Source organism: Palaemon carinicauda, chromosome 27, assembly GCF_036898095.1.
Source record: "Palaemon carinicauda isolate YSFRI2023 chromosome 27, ASM3689809v2, whole genome shotgun sequence".
NCBI lineage: Eukaryota > Metazoa > Arthropoda > Malacostraca > Decapoda > Palaemonidae > Palaemon > Palaemon carinicauda.
This window is the reverse complement of record NC_090751.1, coordinates 89,414,335-89,430,286: the sequence shown is the minus strand read 5'-3', so window position 1 is coordinate 89,430,286 and position 15,952 is coordinate 89,414,335. Positions and strand designations below refer to the sequence as shown.

Sequence of the window (15,952 nt, the reverse complement as noted above, 5' to 3'; positions counted from 1 at the left end):
TAAGGGCTTAATATCTAGCTTTGTTGTTATTTTATTTATGGATGTGAAAGTTGGTTATTCTGCCAACTTAGACAATCTACTGTGTATACATCAGAGATTCTACATAAGGCAATTCTGATTATGATATACTGTACCATTATATTGCTATATTTTCTTTATACCTATAAAAGCTATACAATATCAATTTTTGTGAGTAAGATTTCTTGGTGATTAAATTGATCTTAGCACTGCCTATCTATTCTTTAATTTTCATTCATTAAATCAAATGTATACTGCTCTACACAAATACTGTACTGTACAGTATATGTGGCAAAATAGCCTTTTAGAAAAATAAAAATTCTATATTTTACATTTTTTCTCCCACACATCAACTTCTTTTTAGATTTCTTTAATGTGAGGACTCACAGCCGTTTATGATCTCACAATCCCAAGTTGGTAATTAAGTCCTTGTACTGTACTTTAATTTCTTTAAGTACTGTACTGTAGACAACTGTTCCTCAAAAGATATCCTTAGATTTCTTATGAAAATCCTTGAGTTACTTTTATATTTCTCATTAACATGAGCTTCACCTGTGGTGGATAACGAGGGAGGGTGGACTGTGGCACCCTAGCAGTACCAGCCGAACTCGGTTGAGTCCATTGTCAGGCTGGGAGGAACGTAGAGAGGAAAGGTCCCTTTTTTTCATTTGTTTGATGTCGGCTACCCCCCAAAATTTGGGGAAGTGCCTAGGTATATGTATGTATGTGATTAACATAGAGACAATACAGATGGTTTGGTGCCCATGATCTTACCTGCACGTCTTGCAAAGGACTTGTAGCCAAAACCAGCCAAATGTCAGACACATGATCATTCCCGGGATATTAAACATCATCCACGTTGCAAAGTTGAGTCCTGTGTCTTCTCCAAAAGTACTGAGGTAGAAAACAAAGAGCATTTAGCTATTAGTACAGTGAGGAAGACAAAAATTATTCTTGATGCGCTGTGAAAAGACTAAAAATAATTATTTTGCAAGTACTGTGTGGAAAACGGTTGACTATCTATTAAGTATCATGGGGAGGGGAAACAATGATGATTATGTCTTCTGTTATGTGGTAAAGCTAAAATAATAATTTGGCATTAACTGTGAGAAAAAAAAAATGGCAACTTGGAAAAGCTTGTTGGAAAAATACATAAGATTATTTGCCAAGTAATCTGGAGTAACATGAAAATCTTCCATGTCAGAGGTATAAAACTAAGATGATTTGTTAGTAACATGAGGAAATAAATTTGATCTCATGTCGATATCAAGGGGCTGTCGTCAAGAGACAATTTATATGGCTTGATACAGCAGTGCTCTTCCAGAAGGATAGAGTTGCTTGGCAATTGCTGAATAAAATATTGGTTTTTAGTGGCAGCACCAAGTTTAAAATATATCTTACGTTTATTTATTTCAACTGTAATTTTTGAATTAGGTCAGTGGAAATGAATGACTTCAAGAAAAACAATCGGAGGATTTTAATGACCAAGCTGAATATGGTGGATTAGTCACTATTATTACTATATGGTAATTATAATAATTCTATTGTTATTACTATTATTAATGTATAATTATCAGTATTATCAATTTACTGTTAACATTATCATGTAATTTAGTGTTGCAATCATTTTGAAAGATATGAGATCAAATGGTGGTTTTTATGGAACACAAGGAATACAAGCACTTCTAAAGTTACCCTAATTGTAAAAAATACGTTTTCAAAGCAAGAAGGATAATAAATCATATAATCTCTACATTAAAGCTCAATGAATGTTGTGCACCTGTTGATATGGATTTCTGGAATGGCAAAAGATAAATGTCTACAAATGAATGAATACTATACTTAATGATACAAAGAGGGGCTATTCTGGTTTTAAAACCAACATAAAATTATGGAGAAGTCCTCACTATATCTACATTAATAGAAAGAACTAACAACTTATAAATATAAGATTTAAAATAAGTCATAGAATTATGTTAAAAGATATTGTCATCTTTAAACTAACTTCATAAATGAACTAGAACAATAAACTTTAACATTAAATTATTAACCAAAAATTCAATCTAATTCATTTTTCATCAACTAGGAAGTAATAAAAAAGCAATTCCCTTTCATATTGAGCAATTAAAGCAAATGCATCCAAAATAACAAGGCAAAGAGAAGAAATGTGTCATTAAAAGAAATACACCCTTCAAAACCAAATAATTTACTGCTCAATTTTCAGTAATTTGGCTAATGTCAAAAAATTTTGATTTGTTATTCAATTACAGTACATTATTTCATCTTGTGGCAAAATTAATTTCAATTGATGATACATTACTCACACACACACACACACACACACACACTCTCTCTCTCTCTCTCTCTCTCTCTCTCTCTCTCTCTCTCTCTCTCTCTCTCTCTCTCTCTCTCTCTCTCTCTCTCTCTCTCACTGAATTTTTTAGAGCAACTGTATGATTATTCATGGGGCTTTGCCACTACTCAGATTTAAGAGGTACACAAACACAGGAATAAGTTAACTGTCTTCCTAGCATTTCAGAAGTGCTTTTGCTCCTAACTTTAAAAAAATATAGGCCTACATTTTTACTTTTCTTTGCTAGAGATATTCCTGCCTTATTTGCAAATTTCTTTATTCAAATACAGTACTTTTCATCAAAGACATTTGATAGGCAAATTTGGGACCCTTCAGGCAGTGTCATTATAAATCTATGTTCATTACTGCATTAGTAATTTCAAGATAAAGCTGGATATAATAGCACCCTACCTCTGTAGTATACTAAGAACAATCAAGTTAGGACTGCACCCAAGGGGAGAACCAGTGCCTCCTATGTTGGCAGAGAAGGCCACTCCAAGGAAGAACATCTTTCTCAAGGTTTGGGAGTCTTTCTCTGTTGAATGGTCAGGCTCATAGCACACACTGACTTTCTTCGATGACACTGAAGCACTTCTGCAAAGACAATTTTGAGGAAAAAAAATGAATAATATTAATGAATTTAAGATGATGCCGCATACTCAGGCCCCTCTCTCTCTCTCTCTTGCCATCAGATTATTAATTATATAACCAACAAAGGTGTGATTCAAATTGGTCTTATTTGTTCTTGAGTGGCTTTGCATTAAAGAACATGAGAGACTTCAATTTTGCACCAGTATAAACAAAATATTGATTACTCGGTAAAAACTTTGGTCTCAACATGGTTACATATGCACACACAAAATTAATGAAATTGTCTTGAGAAAATCTACACTTTTTTCCTAAATATTTGTTCTCAGTGTTATCTATTGAATGACTGATAACGTTTATGAGGGATAATACAGTACATGTTCATGTTTAAATTATCAGATAACTAAATTGCTTCCATGCTGTTTTAAGGTTCTAGATAACAATAGGATGTAAATTAGGGAAATGTTAGCAGAAAATTCGCATTTTCAAAGTACTAAAATAAACATAGGATTTATGAAACAAAATCCCGTATGCTTTTTCTACTGTAAATTATTGATGTTAATCTTCAGCAAATGAACTGAAGTTTTCAAAAGATAAACAAAACAGTTTTAATAAAACCCAATAATTTATTGTGAATAGAAATTACTTTAGGAAGTAATTATCTGCCAGATGGTTGATTAACAATTTTTAATATTTCTGTATAACTCAATGCTAAATATATATCTGGTATGGGTTATAACCACATTTACAGATTTTAATAAAATCTGTCTGTTATTATCATTATTGTTATTACAATTATCATTACTATTATCAATATTACCGTCGATATCCTCACATTATGAGCTGGTGCAGCTTGGTAGTAAAAATAAGATACCACAAACTCTAGGGGTCACAAGAAGGAAGAGAGCCTAGAATAGGAAACAAAACTGAGAAGTAGAGGAAAATTATAAAGGTTTAATGGATTAATGGTCGCTCATGAATGGCAGAGGCAAGGGACAGCGACATTATCCCATCAAGCAGAACAATGCCCTAGAGTCTGCCCATTATTCATACGGTCAACGACAAGCCCGCTCTCCGACCAAGCTAGGACCAAGGAGGGCCAGGCGATGGCTGCTGATGATTTAGCAGATAGACCTATAGGCTCCCCCAAACCCCCATCCTTAGCTCACAAGGATGGTGAGGTTGCAGTGACCGAAGGAACTAACGAGTTTGAGCGGGACTCGAACCCCAGTTTGGCGATCACCAGTCAGGGACGTTATCACATCGGCCACTATAAAACTGTGGTAATAACGATACGACCACGATTCTATACAGCAAGAGAGACAGTAGTGAAAGTTTTGTATGAAATAATTGATTAATATGAAGACCTTTAATGAAGACATCATTAGTTATATAATTCTCCTTGAACTTTTAATAATATACAGTAAATGTACGTTTCCTAACTCGTAATCATTACTTCCTCAGTTTCCTCCTCATTATTATTATCACAAGTCAAGCTATAACCCTAGTTGGAAAAACAAGATGCTATACACCCAAGGGCTCCAACAGGGAAAAATAGCCCAGTGAGGAAAGGAAATAAGGAAATAAATAAACTACAAGATAAACAACAAACAACCAAAGTAGAAATTTTTAAGAACAGCAACAACACCAAACTACATCTCCCATGTCCAAAACAAACAAGGGAAAGAGAAATAAGATAGAACAGCATGCACGAGTGTACCATCAAGCAAGAGAACTCTAATCAAAGACAGTGGAAGGCCATGGTACAGAGGCTATGACACTACCCAAGACTAGAGAACAATGGTTTGATTTTGGAGTGTCCTTCTCCTACAAGAGCTGCTTACTTTAGCTAAAGAGTCTCTTCTACCCTTACCAAGAGGAAAGTAGCCACTGAACAATTACAGTGCAGTAGTTAACTCCTTGAGCAAAGAAGAGCTGTTTGGTAATATCAGTGTTGTCAGGTGTATGAGGACAGAGGAGAGTGAAAAGAATAGGTGAGACTATTCAGTGTATATGTAGGCAAAGAAAATTGAGCCATAACCAGAGAGAGGGATCCAATGTAGTACTGTCTGGCCAGTCAAAGGACCCAATAACTCTCTAGAGGTAATATCTCAAGGGGTGGCTGGTGCCCTAGCCAACCTACTACCTACATAAAATGATTCTACAAGAAGTCTGCACAGAAATCTCTGAAGTTTTATTTTTTATATGCTTCCTTAGCTTTTCTGATTCGAGGCTCCTGGGAACAAAACTATCTTACTTATGATACAAAATCACCATTGAAAACAAACAAATAAGATTATACTGTATCTTTTTGGGCTCAAGCCATGTCGTCCTGATGAAAGGTTACTTCAGTAGCTTCCTAAGGGTATATATGACTACAGTAGATATTCCCAGAGAATTAAACTAAAGGTTTCACAGAATTCTAACTTCTGGCGCGAGTACCCATAAGGTTTCCCTTTAGGATATCATATAAGAACAGGGGACATATGCTTGACACTCCACATAGCTATCTGCACCCCACATAGCGTTTACGCTTTGAGGGGGAAGTGTGGCAAGTTATGGGAGGAGCCGTTACAAGGTTCTCCTCCTCCATTACTGTTACGGTACTCGGCGACGTCAACATCCGGTCGCCATGTTGGCCGCCATCTGGGTTGACGTCACCAATGCGCGCCATCCTCATTCCTTCTCACATAGCGTTTATGACAAGGTGCTTTTCCCAGTTTTTCGCTAAGTGATCCATTATGTCGCAATCTTCAGCCTTGCCTTCTTCTGGAAAGTTGAGTACCATATTCTTGTATTGTATAAATGAGCTCTAGCCATAAAGTAACTCCTTTTTATCTTATAATACTGTGTTTTGTGGCGGAGCTGTGCCTTGACCGGAGGCGTCATCCATGACGCTGTTGTTCGCCTCGCATGCTTTATTTAGTTAGCCAGAAAAACCTTACCCGGTCTTATAACTAATTATCAGCATTAGTTATTTAGTCTTCATTGCTAGGAATTAGTTATATTATACCGATAGTATCCATTTTCGGAATGAATACAATCCGCATAATATAACTAATTCCTAGCAATGAAGACTAAATAACTAATATTGATAATTAATTAAAAGACCGGGAAGGTTGTTCAGTCTGACTAAATAAAGCATGCGAGGCGAACAACAGCGTAATGGATGACGCCTCCGGTCAAGGCACAGCTCCGCCATAATACACGGTATTTTAAGATAAAAAGACGTTACTTTACGGCTAGAGCTCATTTATACAATACAAGAATATGGTACTCAACTTTCCAGAAGAAAGCAAGGCAGAAGTTTGCGATATTATGGATCAATTAGCAAAAACTGGGGAAAAGCACCTAGTCATATACGCTACATGAAAAGGAATGAGGAAAGCGCGCTCTGGCGGCATCAATCCAACATGGTGGCCAGATGTGATGTTGCTGAGTACCGTTACAGTAACGAAGGAGGAGATTTTTGTAACGGCTCCTCCCATACTTGCCACATTTCCCCCTCGAAGCGTAAACGCTATGTGGGGTGCAGATAGCTATGTGGCGTGTCAAGCATACGTCCCGTTATTACAGTATACGATATCCTAAAGGGAAACCTTATGGGTACTTGCGCCAGAAGTTAGAATTCTGTGAAACCTTTAGTTCAATTCTCTGGGAATATCTACTGTAGTCATATATACCCTTAGGAAGCTACTGAAGTAACCTTTCATCAGGACGTCATGGCTATCTCACCCAAAAATAGATTTTTGGGCTCAAGCCATGGCGTCCTGATGGAAGGTTCCTTTTTGGTAGCTTCCTTGGGTATATATTGCGCCAGAAGTTAGAATTCTGTGAAACCTTTAGTTCAATTCTCTGGGAATATCTACTGTAGTCATATACAGTGAACCCTCGTTTATCGCGGTAGATAGGTTCCAGTCGCGGCCGCGATAGGTGAAAATCCGCGAAGTAGTGACACCATATTTACCTATTTATTCAACATGTATATTCAGACTTTTAAAACCTTCCCTTGTACGTAGTACTGTTAACAAACTACCCTTTAATGTACAGAACACTTAATGCATGTACTACAGTACCCTAAACTAAAACAGGCACAAATATTAAAGGTGATTTTATATCATGCATTTCCTAAACATGCTAAAAAGCACGATAAAAAATGACAACCAATGTTTTGTTTACATTTATCTCTGATCATAATGTAGAAACAAACTGGAGGTAGAGCTTTGCTTATTACCCAGACATATTTCCCATACTTTTCCCTTAGAACTACATCACATCTTCCTACTTTAGATATATATATATATATATATATATATATATATATATATATATATATATATATATGTGTGTGTGTGTGTATATATATATATATATTTATATGTATACACATATACATACCTACATATATACATAAATACATGCATACATATATATATATATATATATATATATATATATATATATATATATATATATATATATATATTACTGTATATATATGGGTTATGGAAAAAATCCGCGAAGTGGTGAATCCGCGATGGTCGAACCGCGAAGTAGCGAGGGTTCACTGTATACCCTTAGGAAGCTACTGAAGGAACCTTCCATCAGGACGTCATGGCTATCTCACCCAAAAATAGATTTTTGGGCTCAAGCCATGGCGTCCTGATGGAAGGTTCCTTTTTGGTAGCTTCCTTGGGTATATAACTACTAAATATTCCCAGAGAATTTAACCACAGGTTATCACAGAATTCTAACTTCTGGAGCGAGTATCCTAAAGGTTTCCCTTTAAGACATCGTATATCAACAGGGGACGCATGTATTAACGCGCCACATACTGTAGCTATCTACACCCCAAACAGAGTTAACACTTCGATGTGTAGGGGCGGAGAATAGCTGGGGAGCCGTTCCACAGCTAATCTCGTTCATGGCTACTTTTGGTACTCGAGACGTAAACAAACGGGCGCCATTGCTACATGACGTCACGTCCGTCCTCTTCCTTCGTTTAGTAGCTTGCCTTACTAGTCGGACTTTTCCCTGTGCGTACTTTATCGACTTGCATCTTAGCCATGTCTCTACCCTCGGCCTCGCCTTCTTCTGGAAAGTTGAGTACAAGGTTCCAGTATTGTTTAAATAAGCTCTGACCGTAAAGTAACTTTTACTTTTCGAGATATTTGATGTTTTGTGGCAGAGCTGTGCCTCGACCGGACCCGCCATTTTATGGCGTCGCTGTTGTTTTGCATGCCTTATTTAGATAGCCTCAACAGCGTTTTCCGGCCTCATTAACTAATCGATACTATTAGTTATTTAGTCTTCATAGCTAGGAACTTTATATATCGTGTTTTGACGCCTTGTTATCGGTCATCATTTGACCCCATACCAGTTGGCTAGTCTAGCCCCTAGGCCAGAGCGCCTAACATCAGTGTTCATGCATGATATATTTCAGTGATCCTAGGTTTAATTATGAAGATAGTGGCATTATTTTACAATACTATTGACTGTGATGCAAGTGTTTTTGCCTTCAGGGACCATATAAGGGACAGGTTAGATAGTGTGCCTTTCTAACCTAACCTACAAGTAGGACCCCTATATGCTTCCTTCATCCCCTGCCTTAGGGCATCCCCTCTGTGTAGCCTTGCTCCCCCTACCACGTAAGGGGATCAAGCTCTTATCAGAGTATATATCGCTTCTCTGTCCCCCCTAAGGGAATGATCCCCCCTTAGGGTTGCGTCCGAGAATGAGGAACGGCTAGTCCGTCCTCTATTGCTGGGGCTAGGTCTCCGACCTTTCCTGCAATAGTGATACGTCTTCCATCCTTCCTAGTTCAGGGTGTAACATCCCTGCTCTAGGTTAGGTTTTGGGAGAGTTAGCTCTGTACTTTGCTGAAACGATACCCATGCACCGTTTTCAGACAGGCTGCCTTACCTTAGGCTAGGGAGTGTCCTCCCTTCCTTGGTGGCCGCTTTGGTACAGAGTCTCCTCCACAGAAGACCCTTCTCTTCTCCCCTCCCCACCTATCTCTTGTATGGCCTAGCCTATACTTAGGTTAGTCTATACCCATCTGTCCCCTGTCCTACAACTCCTCCTTAGGGTGGAGTGATAGGGCTACCTTGAGCTCCTGTGTGCAGTCCGCTCTGGTACATATACCCTGAATAGTGTCCTATGGGGTTAGCCACTGGATGCGTTCTGTCTGCAGGGGTTCTCCCCCCCTCTTGGGTGTTCCCTAGCCCTCCCTTGGGCTACCTTGGCTCCCGGTCCTCTGCGGCCCCTGCTTCTGGTTGATAGGGCTAGCCTCTATCATGGGTACACCCACTCAGGTGGGATGTCTTGGGGTCCGTAGCCGTGCCCCTACATCCCTCCCTCTGTCTCTTTCACTATCCCGGTGCCGGTCCCTTGCCGCCTCCCCTGTCGGTGATACCCACCTCCTACCTTGGTGACTTATCCCTTGCCCTCTGGGCCGCCAGTCCTCCGTGTGCCGGGGGACTGCCGCCTCCCACCGGCTTCCAGCCGATGGCCTTCCCTCTTACCTCATAGCTTCGGTCGTCCGTCCACCGGCCCGGCCCCTGAAGTGCCGGCATCCACTGCCGGCAGTCCGGTTCTGCTATAACCATCCTTGTTCCTGTCACCAAGTCGGCAACCTTCGGCTGCCGGAGCTGCCGCTCCCCGCCGGCGTGCCGCCGCTGTGCCGGCGGCCGCCACCATGGTATTACTCCTGACTTTTATATTTGTCTTCCCTAATGCCAGAAACTCTGCTGGAGCGGCCTCCGGCGTGCCGTCCGTCTGCCGGAGCCTTCCGGAGGCGTCGAGGCGACTTGCACCCCTTCTACTAGCTATCATCTCATGTTGATAGCCCTACATCGCAACTAGATGGTTTGATTACGTAAATGGATAGGTATTATCTTACCGTTCTATTAGTAACCATGCTGTCTTCTTGCATATCACAGATTTCCAGCATGCTGTGTGTATCTTAGCACGGCTGGTTGCCGGAAACCGTTACCCTATGGGATCTTCTACGTTCCCAGTTCTAGGGTCTGAGTAGCCTCAGTCCTAGTTTTATATCCTTGACAATTCCCAATAGAATTCCCACTGCCTTCCGGGCATTCCATGTCGAATTCTGTCCTGTGCTTTCAGTCACAACAAATTGTCTATGGATAAGGTCACGGTAACCAGCCGGGCGGGTTACACAGAGTATGTATCTATCTCCTTCTTTTCCGCCCATTCTCTGATCATCACACTTAATATTAAGTTAAAGATTAATCAATTAATATTTAACTTTAGAATAGAAGTCATCCTTATGACTCCCCCATACTCATGTTCTCTTTCTCTTACAGGAGGAGCAACTGAAGTGCGACCACGGCTTCTGTGCAGTGAAGCACCCGCACTTTTATGGGCACACGGCGTGTAGGACCCACGCCCCTTGTGCCAACAAGAAAGGAGATCTGAAGTTCTGGGACCCGCAGAACTGTACGGTCTGCCAGGAACGCCTGGTCGACGCATTCAATAACCCTCCTTCAGCGGAGGTTAGGGACGCTTCTCGAGAGAAGCTACGCAGATGGGTGCGTGGCTTCCAGAAGAACGCCACTGGACCGTACCTGGCCACTGAAGACTTGAGGGCCTTACTGTTCCCAAAGGCATCCCCAGACTCTGTGGTCCCCAAGGATAAGATCCCCACCGTCCAGATCACGGTGGAACCCGATGTTGTCATGGCCCAGTCCATGCACGAGTGTCACCTGGATACCGACAACGCGGAGCGCATGTCGGAGATTTCGGAGGCAACGGAGAGGAACCTCATGGCCCAAGAGTTGGACTATGAAGAGGACCAGGTGGAATACACCGAGTCGGAGCAGGAGGTTGCTCCGCCTTCCACCACCGCCCCAACTCCTACACCGACGGAAGTATCTCTCCCGTCTACCTCCGCCACCCCGGATCCCATCCCAACCGCCCAGGAGATGTTCCGTATGCTTGAAGCGCTTATGGACAAGAAACTCCAAGTGACACACGAGTACATCAGGTCCATGGGAAGTTCCAAGGAGCCGAAAAGGATTTCGGTTAAGGACCTCCCGGCATGCTCGCACGCCAACCCCTGGAGGTATGCCGAGCATATGCCCATTTCAACGGGCAGGATCTTCATCAGCGAGAAGGTCGGCTCGGTTGCCGCCCTGGAAGAAGTGGAGTTCTTCCCGAGTTTTGAGGCTTATCCGGACTGTTACGTCCGGCTTCGATCTGAACCTGCCTCTAAAGAAGAGACCGAACCTAAGGAGGTGATAGTGTTCGATCTCCCGAAGGCCCAGGCTATGTTGGCCAACGCTTTTAAAAGTAGGGGCTTTACCTGCTCAAAGCTTCCGGCACTGAGCAAGAAGCACCCTACCTACGTCGCACCTGATGATGCGATCCTCCCCTTTATGGAAAAGGCCTTCGCTGCGGTTCACAAGGCAGTGGAAGAAGGGAAGCCTTGCCCTGCACTGGAGGAGTGCAGACCCTTCTCCCTGGTGACTCCCCCCGATGTTCGACACTGGAAGGATATCCAGCATACCTTCGTGGTGGGAAAACTAGATCCTGACGTTGCTGGACGTCAGTTTAATGAAGACCTCCCGAAACTTAATGACCATCTCCTTCGTCGGGAACAAGACACGAAGGAAAGGCTCGCCGCATCCATGTCCCTCCAAGTACAGCTTGACGTCATGGCTGGTGACACTAGAGTCCCCGACCACTACATGGTGCTCGCTAAATCGCATATGGCGACTCTGGTTAAGGACCTGTACAGCTTCATGAAGGCTCGGAGAGCCTGTCGTGAATTCGTGTTCTCAAGTGCCACAGTGAGACACGAACCCCGGAGGCTGATTTCCTCCAACATCTGGGGTAAACTCCTCTTTCCCTCTGATCTTGTGAAAGAGATCACCGACAAGGCCGCCACTGAGAACAGGAACCTTCTCAACAAGTGGGGCATGTCGAAGAAGAGGAAATCCTCTCAGGATGATGGCCCTCAACCTAAGAGGAAATCCTCCAAGCCAAAACCCCAGCAACGTCAACAGAGACGGCAGTTTCCGGGACCCGCTACTCCCCAAGTGGCTGCTCAGCCACAGCAGACCTTTCAACTGGTCACCCAACCGGTTTTGTCCCAGTCACCGGTTTTCACCCCTGCCTTTGAGCAACAGACGACTACCTTTCGTCCCAAAGGTAGAGGCTCAAGCAGAGGTGCAGGCAGAGACGCATCTCGCCGTCCCTCCAGAGGCAGAGGAGGAAGGGGAGCTAGCGGCCGAGGCAGTAAACCCTCGGGACACCAGAAGCAATGAAGTGCTTCCGGTGGGAGGAAGACTCCGCCAATTCCAGGATCGTTGAACCTTCGATTCCTGGGCACACAGCATCGTCAAGAAGGGTCTAGGCTGGAGTTGGACTCAACCACCCCCAACCTTCCAGCAATTCTTCCAACAATCAACCCCCCTTCTGGAAGAATATGTCCTAGATCTCTTGAACAAGAAGGTGATAAGGAGGGTAAAGTCAACCAGGTTCCAAGGGAGACTGTTTTGCGTCCCCAAGAAGGACTCCGACAAGAGTCATTCTCGACTTATCCCCCCTCAACAAGTTCATAGCGAACAACAAGTTCAAGATGCTGACTCTTCAACAGATAAGGACCCTTCTGCCTCGAGGTTCTTACACGGTCTCCATAGACCTGGCGGATGCCTACTGGCACGTTCCAATGAACCACCACGCTTCCTCCTACCTAGGATTTCGACTCCAAAGGAAGAGCTACGCCTTCAGGGCCATGCCCTTCGGCCTCAACGTGGCCCCTCAGATCTTCACAAAGCTGGCGGACGCCATAGTACAACAGCTCCGCCTCCAAGACGTCCAGGTGATGGCCTACCTCGACGACTGGCTAGTCTGGGCTCCATCGCCCGAGGATTGTTTAAGATCCTGCAGCAAAGTCACCCAGTTCCTAGAACACCTGGGATTCAAGATAAACGCGAAGAAATCTCGCCTCTCTCCAGCTCAGAAGTTCCAATGGTTAGGAATCCAGTGGAACCTTCAGTCACACCGCCTTTCCATTCCCCAGAAGAAAAGGAAGGAAATAGCAGGGTCTGTCAAGCGACTGCTGAAATCCAAACGGATCTCAAGACGTCAGCAGGAACGAGTTCTAGGCTCTCTACAGTTCGCCTCAGTGACAAACCCAGTGCTTCGGGCACAGCTAAAGGATGCCGCGGGAGTCTGGAGACGTTCTGCATCCATCGCTCGAAGAGACCTCAAGAGACGGCTCCCAAACAGACTTCGGCTTCTCCTCAAGCCGTGGTCGGAAGCAACGGCCCTGAAAAGGTCCATCCCTCTTCAACACCTACCTCCATCACTCAACATCCACACGGACGCTTCGCTGGAGGGTTGGGGAGGTCACTCCCACCAAAAACAGGCTCAAGGCACATGGTCTCCCCTATTCAAGACGTTTCACATCAACATCTTGGAGGCCATGGCGGTCCTTCTAACACTGAAGAAACTCTCCCCGCCTCCCTCGATCCATATTCGTCTAACCCTAGACAACTCGGTGGTAGTTCGATGTCTCAATCGCCAAGGCTCAAGATCGCCCCAGATAAATCAGGTGCTTCTGACAATCTTCCGTCTGGCAGAGAAGAAGAAGTGGCACCTGTCTGCAGTTCACCTACAAGGATTCCGCAACGTGACAGCGGACGCTCTATCCCGGACAAGCCCGATAGAGTCGGAATGGTCTCTAGACGCAAGATCATTCTCCTTCATCTCTCACCAAGTCCCAGAACTTCAGATCGATCTCTTCGCAACGAGCGACAACAATCAACTTTCTCGATATGTGGCCCTGTACGAGGACCCCAAGGCAGAGGCAGTGGATGCCATGTCCCTGGACTGGAACAGATGGTCCAAGATCTACCTGTTCCCTCCCACCAACCTTCTGCTGAAAGTCCTCTCCAAGCTGAGAACCTTCAAAGGGACAGCGGCCCTAGTGGCTCCCAAGTGGCCCCGGAGCAATTGGTACCCCCTGGTCCTGGAGCTGCAGCCCACGCTCGCTGATCCCTCTCCCGGGCCCAGTTCTCTCCCAGCAAGTACAGAAGTCGACTGTCTTTTCTTCATCATCAAAAATCAAGGACCTTCATCTCATGATTTTCTCTCCATAGCCGCGAAGAAAAGGTTTGGGATCTCGAAGAAAAGTCTAGACTTCCTCGAGGAATACAAGACCGAATCCACAAGATGGCAATACGAATCATCCTGGAGAAAATGGGTCTCATTCGTCAAGGCAAAAAATCCTACGGAAATCACCATTGATTTTTGCATGTCCTTCTTTATTCACCTTCATGGACAGGGCTTGGCAGCCAACACGATTTCTACTTGCAAATCGGCCTTGACTAGACCACTGATGTATGCCTTCCAGATTGATCTGTCCAACGACATCTTCAATAAACTGCCGAAAGCATGCGCTCGTCTACGCCCAGCACCCCCACCAAAACCGATCTCCTGGTCTCTGGACAATGTGCTCCATTTTGCCTCCAACTTAGACAATGATTCATGCCCTCTCAAGGATCTGACTCAAAAAGTTATATTTCTTTTTGCTCTTGCCTCAGGAGCCCGAGTCAGCGAAATAGTGGCATTATCAAGAGAAGAGGGTCATATCCTGTTTACTGACTCAGGAGACCTTACCCTCTTCCCGGATCCGACGTTTCTCGCAAAAAACGAATTACCCACCAAAAGATGGGGCCCTTGGAGAATATGCCCCCTGAAAGAAGATGCCTCTCTATGTCCAGTAGAGAGCCTCAAGGTCTATCTTCGCAGAACTTCGGACTTTGGTGGAGGCCAACTCTTCAAAGGAGAAACATCGGGCAGCGACCTGTCACTGAAACAACTAAGAGCGAAAATCACCTACTTCATTCGCAGAGCGGATCCTGACAGTACACCCGCCGGTCACGATCCTAGAAAAGTTGCATCGTCTCTGAATTTCTTTCAGAGTATGGATTTCGAAAGCCGTAAGAGCTTCACAGGCTGGAAATCTTCGCGCGTTTTCTTCAAACATTATGCGAAACAAGTGCTCGAAGTCAAACATTTTGTGGTAGCCGCAGGTAGTGTGATGAAACCTGCACCTAACTCTGCATAGAACAGTGAGTTACTTGGGACTCTAACTCTACGGGTGCCTATGTTGACCCTCGAGTGATACGTAGTGATTTCAAAACACTTAGTGTTTTCCATATACTGTTCTTATCCCAGGTGAAATGTCATAGTCGTCACAAGAGTGCCGCATGCCTAGAGCATGATGCGTTTTAATTTTAAAGACTGACGTTCCTCTGGAACGAGTGCCTACTAATAATTTTGAAATTCTCTTTCAGATTCAAGAGCACGTCTTTCATTACTATGTACATTATAATTTGTTGTAAATTACTTTTACATATTTATTGCATTCCATTAATATATTCTGCAATTGTGAAATAAAATTTCTATTTTATTACTTGTGCGTCTCAATCCGCTCCTACTTATACTATGAAATACACGTCTGTCATAGTTTTATTATCCCTTTCCTCTATGGTTGATGAAGATTACTAAGGTTTCAACCCTTATTATATACTCACCTGTGCAATGTAATATTCCTACTCGAATACTTACTTACTTCATATCTTAGAGACCAGACAATTCTCCATTAACATACAGTGCCTAACCACCACTTGTCTGCCCTTGAGAATGTTCCTATATGAATGCCAACCATTCAGTCTTGTCTCCAAGTTCCTCAGGTTCTCCCAGCAAGGTGAGTAGCCCTTCGATGACCACTTTGATCTTCGGCATGGCCCGTGGGGACTTCACTGCTAAGGGGGCAGGAAGTTCTCTTCCCTACGGTTCTTCTATTAAGATTACTATACTAACCTATTCAAAGCCCTCGGCACTTACACTAAAAGGGGAAAATCTACCACGATACATTGATTCTCTGGTATTCTTCCATCAGGACGCCATGGCTTGAGCCCAAAAAACGGATTTTGAGCGAAGCAAAAAATCTATTTT

The 15,952-nt window shown here is 43.5% G+C and overlaps 1 protein-coding gene across 1 annotated transcript in view; it reads right to left on the bottom strand.

Moving 5' to 3' along the window:
* Window positions 1-15,952, bottom strand: part of LOC137620790 (Na(+)/citrate cotransporter-like) — a 130,479-nt gene that overhangs the window by 5,016 nt on the left and 109,511 nt on the right. The window contains exons 7-8 of the mRNA XM_068351221.1: window positions 2,783-2,965; window positions 793-912 (exon numbers count right to left, since the gene is read on the bottom strand). Of these exons, the coding sequence (XP_068207322.1) occupies window positions 793-912; window positions 2,783-2,965 (303 nt within the window). The remainder of the gene's footprint in view (window positions 1-792; window positions 913-2,782; window positions 2,966-15,952) is intronic.